Raw genomic sequence first — 17,835 nt, forward strand, 5'->3', positions numbered from 1 at the left:
AGGAGAAAGGTAAAGAAATAATCCAAATAAAAGGGATACAAGTAAGTTACTAGATAAATCATCAACCTCCAAAAGAGAGAAAGTTGTCAGAAAAATTTCTCAACTCTACAGTATTGTCTGAAGTAGAACAGGTTATACACATTTTATAGCAAGGCAAGACTGGCAGGGTGCCACTTAACCATCACAGGTAACACTTAAAAGTAAATAAACCCGAACTTTAATTTTCTTATATTCATGCAATGGTTTGGAAGAATGTTATGGTTTAAACTTATGTTTCCTTTATAAGGACATACTGTGTAAGTAGTTTAAACTGCTATGCCTGATGATTTACCCAAAGCAATAAGAGCAGTGAGAAAAATCTGTGAGGTAATAACTGACATTTTAAATCACATCAGAAATAAGTTTCTTCATTACAGCATTAACAACATGCTTCTTATTGTGGTTTCAACCGACATGGAACACAGATCTGCACAACTGCAAGAACCAGAGTCCTGCATATTAAAAATAGCTCTTGTATGTGTGGCCTGACACACGTGAAAACGCCCCGGTTTCACACACCTTTGCCCAGACAGCTGCAGAGAGTCCCAGGATAGGGCTGATGGCCATTATCACGAGGGTGAGCTTCCATCCTCTAATGAACCCTACTATGAATCCTGCAAAAAACGTGGCTACTGCTTGAAAGAACATTCCAACCTTGTCACCAATTCCTTCACTGATTTTGGAGATGTCACTAAAAAAGATCACACTAAGTGGTTACAGGCAGGAGATCTTCGGCTGGAAAGCTGAAGTAGACATCTAACGAACACACAGACAGGTAAAACTTGTTCACGCTACAGCAAGCCGATTTCACAGTCTTAGCCTCTTGAACAATATTTTTCCTCACCTAATTACTGCACAAAGGAAGAGTTTCAGGATCAGTTCGTGCCTCTAAGAAGTTAGTATCATTAAAGTTGATACTACAGAACGAGTTAATCCTGTCTGAGAAGGATTAGCATTTTGAACATATTAGTCAATTTGTTTAAAAGCAGGAGTTAGGAAGGGCATCTCAACGGTAATCGGAAAGTGCCACTGGCTTCTACCCCGGGCCCGCTTCTGAACCCACTCTATTCTCCATTCAGCAGCCAGTGTGATCCTTTGAAAACGCAAGTCTGAACGTGTTACTCCTCAGACCAAAAGCTCCCAATGGCTGCCCATTTCACTCTGAGTCAAAGCACAAGGCCTTAGTGAGGTCGAACCAGGTCCTAAATGTCTTGACCTTCCCTCCTTTTTTACTTCATTTGCTCACTACACTTGTGCCAGGGCCTCCAGTAAGAAAAAGTTTACCATCTATCTCCCTCTGCGGGAAAGTAAGCAACGATGACAGTGAGCTTAGTCTTGTTCGCTGGTATAATCACAAACATCTAGAATAGTGCTTGGCACAAGTAGCCCCTCAAATACTCGTTGAATAAGTGAAGAGCCAACAATTAACTAAGAAAAGTCTCTCTGTGACTTCATTCACGCATTTACTTTTTCATTCAGTCATCTAAATTGAATGTATAACATCTGTCAGGCCCTGTGGTAAGCTCCACTGAGAGATAATATAAGATGAGAGCACATCTTCACATTAGCCTACCTACCACTGAGGAGAACAAACTAACATAAGGAAAATGCATTGTGGCACAGGCTGTAAATGCTAGAAAGGGCTATCAGATGATCTAGTCCCAGTACGTATTAAACGCTTTATCTAGTAATTGTTTTAAATTTAAAATCTAACCATGACAAATGTTCACATAGTTAGTGGTTAATTTCGTTATGAAAGTCTGACATTAACAATACACTTACTCTGTTAACCTTGTATTCAGTTCAGTAGTGTCGCTGACATCAAACCAGCTTATTTCTTGTCGTAGAACAGCGTGAAAAAACTCCTGCCTAATTTTCCTGACTTGCCGGCCGGCTGCCAGAGTCCAAAATGAAACCTGTATATAAGCAGCAACAAGAACCCCAGCACCTAATCCTGAGTAATAATACGCATATCTGGAAAATAATTAGAAAGTTTCTTTTAAATACTGTCCTTTTTTCATCCCTTTCAGGAAAAATCTTCAGAATTGGCAATTAAGTTTACTGAAATCACAAAGATTGTGTAGGACATCATAACAAATACACATTAAAATCTTTTCTCTTTTCCAGAGGCACCTAGGTGGCTAAGTCAGTTAAGTGTCCAACTTCAGCTCAGGTCATGATCTCATGGCATGAGTTCGAGCCCCATGTCGGGCTCTATGCTACAGCTCAGAGCCTGGAGCCTGTTTTGGATTCTGTGTCTCCCCCTCTCTCTGCCCCTCCCCAGCTCGCACTCTTTTCTCTCTCTCTCAAAAATAAATAAGCATTAAAAAAATTTTTTTAGCCTTTCCTCTTTTCCTAAATTTTAAGAGGATGATGGCAAATCTATCCACTTGAACTATCAAAGAAAACATAATTTTTTGTTCTTAACTACAAAAATCATGACATTAATGATTTTAAAACTGATACTGACAATTTATAAACATGGTATGTTTTTTGTTTCATTATTTAGATTTTATACTTGTATATCTGATCCTATTGAAAAACTTCACTACTATTCACCAATTACAAGTTACAGGAATAAAGAGACCAAACATGTGAAGTGGGTCTTAGTGTAACTTTTCTCATATTGTTTACAGAAAGAACTCCCCCCCCCCATAACCTCTTCCTATTTGGCAGAATTTAAAAATATTTTTTTAAGAGTATGCTAAATATGTCATAAATTCATACTAATTTTGAGTAAAGTCTTAACTAAATTACAGGAAAGTTAGTATCTTTAAAAGAACAAATTCAGTTTTGACATTTTCAAATACATTTTTGATATAGTTTTACAAACTATTTCCAGATAAAAGCCTTTTGGGTCTATAATAGTATACAGATGTGCTCATTTAAATCAGCAACATTGATGGATAAGTAAACATACAAACATTATGTTACAGGCTCTTGAGATTTCTATTAGATCAAACTACTGTATCGATATTAAATTTACTGACATTGATAACTGTGCTGTGGTTATGAAAAGAATATCCTGTGCTTAGGAACCACACTGAAGTTTTTATGAATAAAGGGCCATGATGATGTATGCAAGTTACTTCAAATAGTGGATGTGATGGGGGTGGGTATAAATGATAACAACAGGTCAAAGAATATAACAAAAGGTAAAGAGCATACAGACACTTTTTTATATTCTTAAAATTCTCCGTAAGTTTGCCATTATTCTCAAATAATACATTTTTAAAAGTACATCATAGGGGCACCTGGGTGGCTTAGTCAGTTAAATATCCGACTCTTAATTTCCACTCAGGTCATGATCTCAGTTTGTGATTTCGAGCCCTGAATTGGGCTCTGCACTGACAGCATGAAGCCTGCTTGGGATTCTCATTCTCCCCCTCTCTCTGCCCCACTCCCACTCTCTCTCTCTTAAAATAGTTAAATAAATGTTTTTAAAAAGTACATCATATTTATATATATATAAGTACCTACATTTATATATCATAACTACATATATATCAGCCAATTACCTAGTCATTTCTTCTTCCAGAATTCTGCCTGGATTTAGCGTTGACAATGAAAAATTCACTAAATAAAAAAACAAAAAACAAAAACAAAACAAAATAAGACATTTTTGAAAGGCTAAACTATTAACAGGCATTACTAGGTTTTAAAAATCTTTTTTCCTTTCACCCTCAATAAATTCTTTTCACTTTACTCAAATAAAAAATCCAAGGGTTTAGATGCAGGACATCTCTAGGGTCCAGATAGGGAAAGGTGGCCCTTCCAGGTTCGCCGCGGTCCTGGAGAGCTTGGGCCTTTAGCAAAGCAGCTTTCTGAGGCAGCAGAGAGGAGCGGATACAGAAGACAGAGGAGGAAAAAATAAATGGTCTCAATAGAAAACACAGGATTTAAGGGGCATTTTTTCTTAGTGGCTAAAAGCACTTTATAGATAATTGTTTTTGTTGATTTTATTTCAATATATGCGTGTTTTCCCTTACATGTTGCCTTTTGTGGTAAGTAACAGAAAGACTGAGTTACATCCATTGTAAAGGAGGGAAAATTATATTGTCTATTAATTTGAACTAATTTGATAAAACTATCAATGTGTCATTTCTGTTTTAATAATAACAAGCACTTACTGAACATTTATTATATACCAGGCTTTGTTCTGAACACTTTACATGTACTAATTCATTTAATTTTCACCACAATCCAATGAGGTATGACTACTTTATGAATCCCCCTTTCACAGATGAGGAAATTGAGACACAGACAAAGTCACTTATCCAAAGTCACACAGCCACTAAGGAGGCTGAGAGTCCTAGCGCTATACATATAGTTCCTAAGTTTATACTACACTGATTGTTTTATGTGGTAAGGACTTATTTTCACTTTTCAAAAAACACAAAGTGGAAGGGGCACCTGGGTGGCTCAGCTGGTTAAGCACCTGACTCTTGGTTGTGGCTCAGGTCATGATCTCACAGTTCATGGGATCAAGTCCCACATCAGGCTCTGTGCTGACAAAGCAGAGCCTTCTTGGGATTTTCTCTCTCTCCTTCTCCCTCTGCCCCTCCCCTGCGCGCTCTCTCTCTCTCTCTCTCTCTCTTTCTCAAAAACAAATACACATTTAAAAAAAACCCACTAAGTGAAAAAATAAAAAGGAAACAGCCCATGTCCACTGCACTCACAAAATAATAGGACAAAATGTCACCACGGTGTTGTGGACAAAATATACCAGGGTATTTCCCATTTACCAGGACTCTAGGAGAGAAACTAGTCTTTGTTCCTTTAACACATGGAAATAATCCAATATTCATGTTTTCTGCATGCAGTGTATCTTCCTTAGCTTCTTCCAAAGAGGGCTAAGATTGAAATGTATTTAAAACTTAAACTACTGTCAGAATCAATTACCAGTCAGGATCAATAACCAGGCACGTGGGCCTGACTGTGGCATAATTTCTCCCTCAATATTGCAACTTCTGATGTTCACAGGGAAGTGTTTCTGCTTTTTAATCTGCTTTTTTAAAGCTATCAGATCCTTAAGGAATCATACCCTATTTTACTTCTGTTCTAATCAGTTCAGTTGTGTGTGCTCATTTCCTCCCTGGGTTCTTCTTCTTTTTTTTTTTTTTTTTAATTTTTAAAATGTTTATTTTTGAGACAGAGAGAGAGACACACACACAGAGCAGGAGCTGGAGAGGGGCAGAGAGAGGGAGACACAGAGCCCATTGCAGGTTCTAGGCTCCGAGCTGTCAACAGAGAGTCCAACATGGAACTCAAACCCACAAACCATGACATCATGACCTAAGCCAAAGTCAGACGCTTAACCAACTGAGTCACCCAGGCACCTCCTCCCTGGGTTCTTAAATACGGCAGCGTTGGGATGCCAAATTGGAACTGTATTTGGAATTAGAGGCAGACAAGCTACCTAAAGCTGGGTATTGGTGGAAATCATTGTTCAAACCTTGGGAAAATACCACATATATGTGTATAGGGCTAGTTTCTCCCCCAGAACTTAAGATATCAGGTAAAATTTAAATGAATTTTACTCTTCTCCAGTGTTTACCTCAAATGTTTAAATTCTCCCAGTGAGGATATTATAACTCAGACCGATCCTCCCTCTTAGGAAATAAGAATCTATGGGCATTCAAATGCTCTGTTCTCAGAGTCGAAGCTGAGAATGGCAACCTAGGTCTGGGTTAGTAACCCAAGGAGCTCCTAGGAGAGTTTCCGCTGCCTAAGGACTAAGGTAAGGCAGATGTGTGCTGATGTGTTCCCCAAAAAGTCATAGGACTCTAGATCTGGAAATCTAATGGGATTCTAGATCTAGAAAGGGCCTAGGTCTGGTCTTCTCAGATGTTACCTACTCTACCCTAGTCTCATAAATAATCTCCAAGTTGTTGTTGGGGGTTCTCAATGCCATCTGCCTGTTAGACTCACATGTGGAGCTTAAAAAAAATAGAGTTGACCAGGCTCCATGCAAGAATAGTTAAATCAGAACCTCTGGTTGAGTCTAGAGCATCACATTTCTAAGAAGTACCCCCACTTGATTCTTTTCAAGATATATATTTTTAAATGTTTATTTTTGAGAGAGAGAGAGAGAGAGAAAGCACAAGCAGGAGAAGGACAGAGAGAGAGGGAGAGACAGAATCTGAAGCAGGCTCCAGGCTCTGAGTTGTCAGCACAGAGCCCGACACAGGGCTTGAACTCACAACCGTGAGACCATGACCTAAGCCGAAGTCAGACCCTTAACCGACTGAGCCACTCAGGCGCCCCCCGCCTCACCTGATTCTTTTTAAAACAAAATTATTTTTGACAGGGAAGTGCAGAGAGAGAGGGGGACAGAGGATATGAAGCAGGCTCTGTGCTGACAGCAGACAGACCAATGTAGGGCTTAAACTCACCATCCACGAGATCATGACCAGAGCCAAAGTGGGACACTTAACCAATTAAGCCACCCAAGAGCCCCTCCCCACTTGATTCTACAGCACGAAGATGGGTAACTCCCACTCCGGTCTGCCTGAATGCCTCCCAGAACAAGGAAACGGGGAATTCTTGAAGTTGCCTATTCCTTTCAGAGAGCTCCCATAAAATCTTTTTTATGGATGAAGAAACAGAATATTAGAGTGGTTGTTTCATTTCCAAGTTTTGACAGCTACTTTCCCCCAATATTTATTGATCATTTACTATGTTCCAGATGCTTTATATAAATGGTCTCATTTAATTCTATCAGTAAGTTTATGATTACCTTTCAAAGATGAGAACAATAAGAATTACAGAGGTTAAGTAACTTGCACAAGGTCATACAGCTGGTAAGTAAAGGGCTTAAATAACTGTACATCTTAAGGATTACAGGGGAGATATTACAGAGTCCTGACTGTCATGTTTAAGTCTCAAATCAATGTCTGCCTTCCTCCATTCTGCCTAGAACTTCTCTTATCTTATGGAAATATTCAGCACAAAACAAATAGCTAATGTTTATCCAGACCACTTAGGCAGTATGTGCAGTTAGGTAAGGTAACGGGTCTCCAAAATGCCTTTTCCTCTTAACCATGTAGCAACACAAAGGTGTGCGGGGTATATTGATTTCTCTACAAAAATTTCCAGCTCATTACAGTCACATAGACTTGACATAACATAGATAAAGTTCCTGATACTCTGCATAAAAATGTCTCCTATGACTCTGTCCTTAACGTTTTGGACACAGAATGTGCACCTTTCTGCACAACTGAATCATTGTGAGGGAACAAACCTTGTCACCAACTAGGTTTATTCTGTTGACAGGATGGGCTCTGTTCACAGGATGGACTCTGTTCACAATTATTCACTGTCAAACCTTGTAATTTAAACCTTTTTTTCTTCCAACATTCCCTTCTTATTGGCTCCCATTAAGTCCAGCTGTCCAAGAATCCAACAATTCTAAGGAATAGACTTTAAATAAATATCATCTCTATGAGATGAGCAAGAGAGCTCAGCTAAGGCTAAGTACAGCTAAGTACCTGATCTTGTCTCAATCTCCATGATTTCTGCTGAACTCTACAACTCCCAACATACCAGGGAACTCTCTGGATTTAGACTGAGTATGAAATTTACAGATTTCATTTTCTCCAAAGAGGTATGCGAATACTATATTCACAAACTACTGAAGAGTGGACATTGGAAATTAATAACATGTGAGGGGCTTCCTACTGCAAATCATCCAAGATAGCCTATAGGCCTGATGACAAATGTGGCTATAGAAGACCAAGGGTCATTTCATTTGGTGGCTACAGAAACTACGTTGGCAACTCTGGGGAGTTTACCAACCCCGCAATCACAGCTTTGTAAGTGACTTGCTTGTGTCATTTCCCAGAGAGACCTTGAATTTGGCACTGGGCCCAGCACATGGCACTATCTGACATGCCCAGCTCAAAGCAATCTGGTTGCATAATTAGAAACAAGTAATAAACAAACAAACTGTTCCAAATAAGAAAGTTGTGGAATTATTCTGGTGTCAGTAAAACCAAAAACAGGACTATTAAAATTGGCCCAAACACTAACTCATCTGTGCTAAGTGTGATGCATTATTTTAAGCTCATTTTAAAAAATGTTTAATTGAGATAAAATACATAACAAAACTTACTACCTTAACCATTTCTAAGTGTACAATTTAGTAGCGTTAAGTATATTCACATGACTCAGTAGTGTTAAGTATATTCACACTGTTGCACAATCTCCAGAACGTTTCATCTTGCAAAACTGAAACTCTATGCTCATCAGACAGCAACTCCCTATTTCCCCCTTTCCCCAGCCCCCAGCAGCCACTATTCTACTTTCTGTTTATAGGAATTTGACTACTTCATATAAATGGAGTCATTCAGTATTTGTCTTTTTTGGGACTGGCTTATTTCACTTAGCACAATATCCTCAAGGTTTATCCATGGTGTAACACATGTCAGGATTGCTTTCCTTTTTATGACTGAATAATATTCCATTTTATATATATATATATATATATATATATATATATACACATATATACGTATATACGTATATATGTATATATACATATATATACGTATACATATATATACGTATACATATGTATATATATATATATAATATTTTGTTTATCCATTCATCCATTAATCTAATTTTTTAACCCTGAGTTGAAACCAGCTTTGATTGATGTGTCCAAATCTGGGCATCATCCTGCCATATATAGAAACACATAATAGACCTATAGATCTTCTAAGAAGTAAAAGGACAACAAATAGAAAATTCTTACTCCTCATTTCCTTAAAGACTTTTTAAACTATCCTATCTTGCTCCAATTTTACCTTTACAATATTTGTGTTAAAGTTTCGGTCACTGGTCAAACAAAGTAATCCATTTAAAACTTTCCCAAACCCATTTTTGCTTTTATAAGAAAACCCACATTTTTACATTGGGAGTATAGTTGGGTCCTGAGCATTGTTTGGATGGCAGAAAGGTCTGGGTTTGAATCTGTCCTAACCCCCACCAGCTATGTAATTTTGGACAAGTTATTTATCCTCTCCAAGCCTCAGTTTCCTCATATGTTACAGAGTATAATATTACCTACTGTGAAGGATTGTTCTTGTAAAGGTTAAGTGAAATAGGACCTAGCATATAATAAATACAATAAAAGATTACCATTATCATTGTTATTTTATGATAGAGGTTCTTCTCAGAGACAACGGTATTTGAGCAAAAATAAAGTGTGCTTTTTTTTTTTTTAGGAACTTTAATTATTCAAAAGACACTTTTACCAGATTTCTAAAAGATACTGATATTTACGTAAACAGATCTCATTGTATGAATTAAGCAATCATATTCTCTTAGGTAATTACACTTAAGCTCTACACTGCTAACCAAATACGTAGTCCTGAATCAGTAAACACTGAAAACTCTTGCTGATCTAAATGATAGAGTCCACTTTTTCTCAGGTATCTTTGCTATGTTAAGCTGCCTTTCCTTTATCATTTTTTTTTTCCTTATACTCCACCACCTGTGTACCGATAAAGTTTCACTCAGTGTTATCCAGCCTAGCGCCCACAGGGTCTCTTGGGATCCCGGAACTGAGCCATCAGGCTTGGTAGAAAGGACAGAAATCTTTCTTTCTGTGTTGAATCTGGCCACTATGAAAATAACTCTGTCCATTGGAACCGGAATCCAGAGCTGTTGCCCAAGTCCCTCTTACAGATGACATTAACTTATGGGACCCCTTTGGCTCTTCAGTAATTAATACTCCTCTGCCTGAGTTTCAAAATACATCATTCTCATATTGAAACCATTCACTCTTTAATGAAGTGTTATATCAAGGTTCAGTCAACCTGGTTGATCCAAAAATTAGAGACATAAAATGGTATAATTTTAACAGAAAGGGTGGAGGGAGAAAAAAGAAAAATAAAACCAGAAACAGAGCTACAAGCCGAGTATAGCTAAGAAGTAATCCCATGCTAACTGAGGTATTTTGAATTCTGTCAGTAATCACTAAAGGGAGGGACATACTCTGTTATAGTTCTACAGCCTTCAAGTAAAGGGACTGCCCTGCTTTATTGAGATGCAAAGCTTTCTGTATATTTCCCTATTCTGTATTAAAAGTCAAACAGAAAAGTCAAACATACACCTATTTGTTGAAACTTAAATGAGTATTTGAGGAATTTTCTGAGAATTTTATAACTCTATCAGTGATATCTAGAGTCACCCAGGAATCCAAACCATTAAACAAGTAGATGAGGAACAGCAAAATCAACTTCCAATCTTTCATCCAGTTAGAGTACAATGTATGTTTTTAAAAAAATAGAGAAATGCTTACCTGGAAAGGAGAAATTTCCGGCAGTATCAACAAATTTGTCAGTCATTTGTCCAAATACTATCATCATGAGGGGGAGACCTGATCCATGAGCTATGGCCATGACAGTGCCCAGGGACATCAATAACTTATCCTGCCAGTCAGAATATCGAAACTAAAAAATAAAAAAAAAAGGGGGGATGGGGGAATAAAATACTACCTCATAGAAAAGAATCTCTCTTTCTCCACAACTATATGTTCTTTGGGTTTTTATTTAAGGTCAGTACTTTTATAATAGTTATAAAAGTACTTTTATAATAGTTGTACTTTATAATATAATATATATATAATATAATATAATATAATATAATATAATATAATATATATATAATATAATAGTCAGTACTTTTATAATAGTTGCAGATAAATGTAGTAAGGAAGACGAAAGATTTCAATCCAAATTATTGACAGATTAATTTTATGATTCTACTTATTTTGTATACTGTGAAGGAATCAATCTGATTTTGCTTAATTGCTTTTTTATTTATTTGTTTTAATTTATTTGTTAATCAATCTGATTTTGTGCTGACAGCTCAGAGCCTAGAGCTGCTTCAGATTCTGTGTCTCCCTCTCTCTCTGCCCCTCTCGCCCTTTCAAAAATGAGTAAACATTAAAAACAATTAAAAAAGAAGAAATATTGTTTGATCTTCCAAAGCTCCTTAGGTAGTGAGTTAAAAACAGCTAGGAGTAAACATTAAGAACACACACATGCACACACACATCACATCCTTTAAAACAACATTCAAAATATTTCAGAGGGAGAATTACAAAGAAGGAGGAAACAGACACCCTAAGTTTTATGGATAAGTTTCCTTTAAGAAGTTTGTTAGCTTTTAAAAGGGAGCTCAGAAGTGAAGTGAAACAAACATTATGGAGTGCCTATATGTGTAATTTGGAGAAGTCTTGCTTAAAGAGATGATGCTCACGGTAGAATCTGGAAGGATAAGGGAGAATTCGCTGAAGAACTGGGGAGGACAGATGAAGTGGGGGGTATTTAGGCCTAGAATAGCAAGGTGCCTAGCAAGCTGCAGGGAGTGCTCAGATAACCCCATGAGTAGAAGTCCTGAAGTGCGCAGTGTGGGACATGTTATTAGAAAGAGGTATAAAAGACTTGGTGGACCACACCAACCCTCCTGGACTTAGGACTATCAATGCATAGTGTACTTAGTACTATCACTTAGAAGGGTGATACCAGTTGTCACAGTGACATGCACAACACTCAAGAACTAACCAGCCAATCAATGTCCTAATACTCCAAAGACTTTGTCCTTACTGTCTTTTTAGCTCTAATCTCACTTTTTCTTCCCATTTTTGATTGACTGCTCTATGGCTCTCTCTGTTTTCTTCTTTCTTTCTCTGCCTTCTAGGTTACATCCTTCTTCTCTTATATTTCCATTGCTCTACCTTCCCCTCCATCCCTTGCATCTCCCTTCAACCACCTTCTTCATCTGTTCTCTCTACCCATTTCCATCACCCCACCCCCTTTTGGGGATGAGGCACAGTCATCAGGAGAATGAGTGATGAGTCAGGCTTGGCAGAGTGGGGTCTTGGAGAGCTGACGCAGAGTCAGACAGGGTCAACAGGCCAGGGCAATGTGAGGTCAGACACACTTGGTGGGGAGGAGGGGTGTGCAAACTGTTCTCACAGAGTTCCAGAAGTTCAGTATGGGGAGGCCAAATTCCAACATCAAACACGCAGGGCAAGCAAGAGTACCGAAAGAGTCAAAGGTTCAGTGCCAGGGGGAGCTTGGCAAAGAACAAAGGGAGCAGGTAAAGTTAAGAGCAAATGGCAAAGTTTCCCTAAAATTGCAACAATGGGGACTAATGTCCCTAAGGTTCATTTTAATGACTCCCAGGGAATGGAGATACAGCACTTGGGTCTCCTGGCCAGTTATAAGTACAGGATTGGGCTGTCATGTAATGTTCTCTTTAGTGAACATTTATATGAAATTGAGGATCATTTTAAATACTTTTCATACTACTTAAATAAAATTTCATTGTCTCTAAGCTTAAATTTAAAATTATAAGAATTTCACAACAACATCCTAAGTAAACTTAGATTTGTTTTAAGTGATTTTCAACAAAACAATTAATTGCTAATTCTTGTTAGAAACAGTTTTTTCCAACGTCTAACAGTTGTCCTGAACCTCTTTCAGGATAAATATGTATTCAGAGGCAGAAAAGATTATATTTCAACTCAGTCTAAATTTTAACTTTTAAGGTCAAATTAAATGTTCTAAATTTCTACCTCAAGATTTGTGGTGTTTTACTTCCTGTAGGAGGCAGATTTAAAACATGTGCATTAAAACTAGACTTAGTTTTACAAACAACTTATTCTCTAAAGCACTGAGTTAAAAAAAAAAACGGACACCTTTAAACAAAAATATTACAAGAATCAGGGTGAGGAGAATGGGACTTTGCGGTGACATGAGAAATGTGCAACAACATTTGGGACTGAAGATGTTTTGGTGTCTTTTCATTCATTTACTTACTAAATTGGAGATTTCAGCTGACATGCCACTTAATACCAACTTCTTTGCTATGGAATAATGGCTGTCATAGTTTGAAACCCATCATATTTACTCAAGGCAGGCAAACACTTCCTTGGGCCACCTCTCTGAGACATATTACAAATGAAAAACTGATTAGACTTCTTCCAAAAATATACTGGCTTGCCTTGTACCAGCAGAAAAGCACTGAGAATTGTGTTAAACATAATCAGAATCTCTAATAATTACTCCACATTTAATCAATTTTCTGGGAAGCCAAATGTAAACAGAGATTTCTTAATTATTTCTAAATTTCTGTAGTTAACAATCACTTTCTTCATATGCAATCTTTTTTTTAAAATTTTTTTTTAACATTTATTTATTTTTGAGACAGAGACAGAGCATGAACAGGGGAGGGTCAGAGAAAGAGGAAGACACAGAATCTGAAACAGGCTCCAGGCTCTGAGCTGTCAGCACAGAGCCCGACGCGGGGCTCGAACCCACGGACCGTGAGATCATGACCTGAGCCGAAGTCAGACGCTTAACAGACTGAGCCACCCAGGCGCCCCATATATGCAATCTTATTTAACCAAAATTTGGTGGGTGTGTGTGGTGGCAGTGGTGGGTGTGTAAGTGTGTGTGAAACAGATACATAGATGCATTTTCTAGAAATTGGTGAGTTTGTGAGGTGCTATGAACACAAGTCGTGGCTCTTCTCTGTTTCATAGCCAGCCTATCCCTACCTCTTTTATCATCTATGTTGAGAATGTGATCTGTTGATTGTAAGAAGCCAACCTAAGACAATCTTAAACTACTGGCTCCATAACTACTGATTCAAGACACCAAATCTGAATGAAGACAAGAATTATTCATACTTAATATTTCACAGCTTACCAAGGTTAGTGGTCCAATCAAGTTCACGCTCTCCTTTTTTTTCATGTCTGGGTTGCTGTAAAAAAATATAATTGTTTGAATTGAAATCTGTTACCAAATGTTTTACAGTCAATTGACTATAAACTTGAGTCATTATCACATTCAAATATTCTAATATTTTCAAATATAAAACAGTGATATCCACACATTGTCATCATTATCCAGTTAACAAACACTGCAAGGCAATCAAGTGCAAAGGTAACTGTCCAAGGTACTACAAGGATATCTGGATTAATGAGAAATGGCCACCTGCCTTGCAGAGGCCACACACAGAAAGAAAACACAGAGGTTAATATCTGCCAAATAATTAAATTCTTCTGTTGCTTAAAATATGTACTGATCTAAAATAGTAAAGTCTACTCTTCTGAAAGACTGTAAGGAGTGATGTCAGGACATCCTGTTGGTTCTACTTTCAAAATAAATCTAAAATTCAACCACTACTCACCACTTTTATTACTATCCCAATGGCCCAGGAAAACTCCTGCTTAGTCTCTCTACTTTCAATTATACCAACTTCAGACTACCCTCAAGACAGAATCCACACTAATCATTTACAAACTCAAGTCATATGCTACTCTTTTGCTCAAAAGCCTATAATGGTTTCCATTTATCTCAGAGTAAAAGCCAAAATTCTTACATGAGATTTTGGTTCCTATATGATCTGTTTCCTTGTTACCTCTCTGACCATATTTTCCCTACTCCTGTTTGCCCTGCTTCAAGCCACCCTGGCCTCTTTGCTGTCGTTGTTCTGTGAACATACCAAACATGGTCCTGTAGTAGGTCTTTATATTGTCAGTTCCCTCTGCCGGGAAGGCTGTCCCCTCACACATCCATATAGCTCTCTCTTCTCGTGTCTTTCAAGTCTTTCCTCAAATACTGCCTTCCCAATAACACCTATCTTAACCACCCTATTAAAAATTGCAACCGACTTTTTCTGTGCACTCCCAATTTCCTTAGCCTTGATTAATATTTTCCATAGCATTTATTATCTTTTAACATTTGCTGTAGCTTATTTAGTTTGCACAAGTATTATTATGTCTGTCGTCCATATAATAATGTAAAGTCCATGGGGGTAGAGATTTTTTTTTTTTTTACCTGAATGCACTTATTTAAAATTTTTTTTTAACATTTATTTGTTTTGAGACAGAGAGAGACAGAGCATGAACGGGGGAGGGGCAGAGAGAGAGGGAGACACAGAATTGAAAGCAGGCTCCAGGCTCTGAGCCATCAGCCCAGAGCCCGACACGGGGCTCGAAGTCACGGACCATGAGATCGTGACCTGAGCCGAAGTCAGACGCCCAACTGACTGAGCCACCCAGGCGCCCCTAAATGCACTTATTTAGCTTAATTTGTTAACTGTTTAGTTTAGGTAGGTGATAAAGTTTTGCTCAGAAGACTTGATCCCAAATTATTTGGAACATATATTAAAATCAAAAGACAGACATCTGACACTAAATATATTCTGAAGAAGGTGCCATAGGCAATATAGCAGCATGACTGGAACTATCATATGACTAACTTGCCACTTGCCCTAAATAACTAATGTGTGCTTGACTTTCTTTGAACGAATAAGCTTTGGTCTGCTTTTTCACTTTTTTTATTTTTAATTGTTTTTTAATGTTTTATTTATTTTTGACAGAGAGAGACAGAGCATGAATGGGGTAGGGGTAGAGAGAGAGGGAGACAGATTCCGAAGCAGGCTGCAGGCTCTGAGCTGTCAGCACAGAGCCTGATGCGAGGCTCGAGCTCACAGACCATGAGATCGTGACCTGAGCCAAAGTCGGACGCTCAACCGTCTGAGCCACCCAGGCGCCCCTGGTCTGCTTTTTTAAATAAAAATTAGTCTCAACATTTACTTTCACCATCCTACAGTCTTAACTAATATTAACTTTCTCTATTTCTCTTCTGAACTGTTTTCTCATGTTTGCAATACAAGTCTGCGAACTTCACTTCTGAGACCTCCTGTGGGTTCTGGGGGATTACTGCGTCTTTTGCAGTGATAGCTCCTTTGTACACTCATCAAATGTTCAGCGGGTGCAATACATAAATATAGCCTTCATAAAAATGCCATCTATTTATGGATTCACAGTCAATCCCGGCCTAAATTGCCAGCTTATGAAAACCACATTTTTTTTCCTATAGAAATAATACCATCCATCTGGTTCCTAATTCTATTTGGCAAACTAAATTTTCTATGAATGAATACCACAGTACTTAGAAGGAGTGGAGCAATATCACTGCATGAAGATGTTAACAGACTAAAATAATTCTTTAGTTTAAACATCAGATAGGGTATTTTCATTTGGATAATCAGGCCCCTTGCAGCTTGAGGACTCACTACAGAACCTGATAAATTTGTCCCTCTGGGTGATTACTTGATGGCACAGGTCAATTAGTTTTGGGTGGCCTGGCATGAACTCCCATAACAGCCTCAGAAACTATTTGAGGCTAAAGGCGAAAATGATTCACTATTCCCACACTGAAAGAGGAAACAAAGACAACACACCATTGACTGACTGGTCGCTTCTACCCCTACTAAGGCCTGTGAAATGCTCTTTTAACAAGGGCCCCAGAGTACCAAACAGCCAGTCACGGAGAAAGAGGAGCAAGCAAATGAAGCCCTGAGGTTTCTCCTTTGCATCTGAACAAACATTGATCTGGAAGCTCAGTTTACCCAAGAATGAGTCTGCTCAAGGACCCCTTCCTCACCTCACTGCCCCAAAGGCAGAAATACGAACAAGGAGGTGCTGGGGGCAGAGGGAGGAGATAACCCAAGGAGGAAGAGGAATTAACAGGGAGAGGAGGGTTTTTGTTGTGGTTATGGCTATTGTTTTTGTTTTGTTTTGTTTGCTTCACTACTCTTGTTCAAAAAGCACAGCCATCATCAGCAGATATCTCATGCTCTATAAGCACGAAGAATCAGAAGATGTTTAGGAAAGTTACTTATAAAAGTTTTGAGTTCTGTGATGCAAGGAGTGTTACACAACACAGATACTCATCGAATCACACCGCACAAAGCGGGGAAGAGGCACTTTTGAAGCTAGCCTTCTCTTCTTCCTAAGCCTGTTCAAAAGGAGCTTCTGTGCCACTCCTTCAGGAAAGTCGGAATCTTAGAAGACACCCTCCAGAGAAGCCTCCAAAACAAAGGCATCAACAGACTTTCTCCCCTTTCCAAGGCTGAATTGGGCCCTGCCGATTGGCGCGCTGGCGAGGTACCTGCTACTGCTCAGTTCAAAGTCGTCCTCCTCTCTCCCGGGGCACCGGACGCTTCCGTTCCTTCCCGCCTCAACATCCATGTCAACCTGGGGAGAAACCAACAGCCTCAGGTCCAGGGGCACCGGCCCAGCTCCTCACCGCTCGCAACCGAGGCGTATGAGCCGGGCGCAGGGTCGCGGGGCCAAGGGGCGCCGGGCGGAGACCCCGCTGTCCGGGTCTCACGCGCACGGCCGCCGGCGTTTCCCGCCGCAGGCCTGAGCGCCGGGGCCTGACTCACCTCCAACCTCGAGCTCTTTCTGTCCGAGCCGCGGGGCGCGTGGGGCGCTGCGGCCGCGGAGCCTGGACTTTGCTCGCGGGACCTTCGCCTCCGCCCCCTACGCGGGCCGCGCCCGAGCGACGCCTCCCGCCGCCGCCGGGGCCAGGCCCCCTACCCGCGGGAGCAGAACGCCGCCGCCCCCCAACCCCCATCCCGGCTCCCTCAGCAGGCCAGGCGCGGGCGAGGGGCGCTGAGTGCCTCCCTCGTCGCCGGGGGGCGGGGGTGGGGGGGCGCTCGGCGCGGCCCCCGCCCACCCGGGCGAGCCCCAGCCCCAGCCCCAGCCCCACCGCGCCTTCTGCTGCCGATAAGCCGGCGACCAGCCTGGGGCTCCCGTTGCTCGGTGCTCGGAGAGGCTCGCCTGGCAGGGCACCTAAGCCCCCCCAAAGTGACTGTCATACTCTCTCGGTGCTCAGTTTTCTGTTTACACCCCCGCGGGGGGGTTGTTTCTGGACCCTCAACAATCATAGGGCGACCGAGGGGCCGGGGAAAGCTCCAAAC

At 39.9% G+C, this 17,835-nt stretch overlaps 1 protein-coding gene across 9 annotated transcripts in view; it reads right to left on the reverse strand.

The window, feature by feature from the left end:
* ABCB4 (ATP binding cassette subfamily B member 4) overlaps nt 1-17,439 on the reverse strand; it is a 79,458-nt gene extending 62,019 nt beyond the window's left edge. For 2 of the 9 annotated variants that reach the window (XM_019443192.2, XM_053896936.1), the window contains exons 1-7: nt 17,299-17,439; nt 17,022-17,107; nt 13,767-13,821; nt 10,349-10,499; nt 3,558-3,615; nt 1,822-2,013; nt 559-730 (exon numbers count right to left, since the gene is read on the reverse strand). In XM_019443192.2, the coding sequence (XP_019298737.1) occupies nt 559-730; nt 1,822-2,013; nt 3,558-3,615; nt 10,349-10,499; nt 13,767-13,821; nt 17,022-17,101 (708 nt within the window). In that variant the 5' untranslated portion in view covers nt 17,102-17,107; nt 17,299-17,439. Of the gene's footprint in view, nt 1-558; nt 731-1,821; nt 2,014-3,557; nt 3,616-10,348; nt 10,500-13,766; nt 13,822-17,021; nt 17,108-17,298 lie in introns of those variants that run through there. The other 7 variants (XM_053896935.1, XM_019443190.2, XM_019443191.2 and 4 more) reach the window with 7 other exon arrangements.
* Nucleotides 17,440-17,835: the final 396 nt, after the last annotated feature.

Source organism: Panthera pardus, unplaced genomic scaffold (assembly GCF_024362965.1).
Source record: "Panthera pardus isolate Hobbes unplaced genomic scaffold, ASM2436296v1 HiC_scaffold_8, whole genome shotgun sequence".
Taxonomy (NCBI): domain Eukaryota; kingdom Metazoa; phylum Chordata; class Mammalia; order Carnivora; family Felidae; genus Panthera; species Panthera pardus.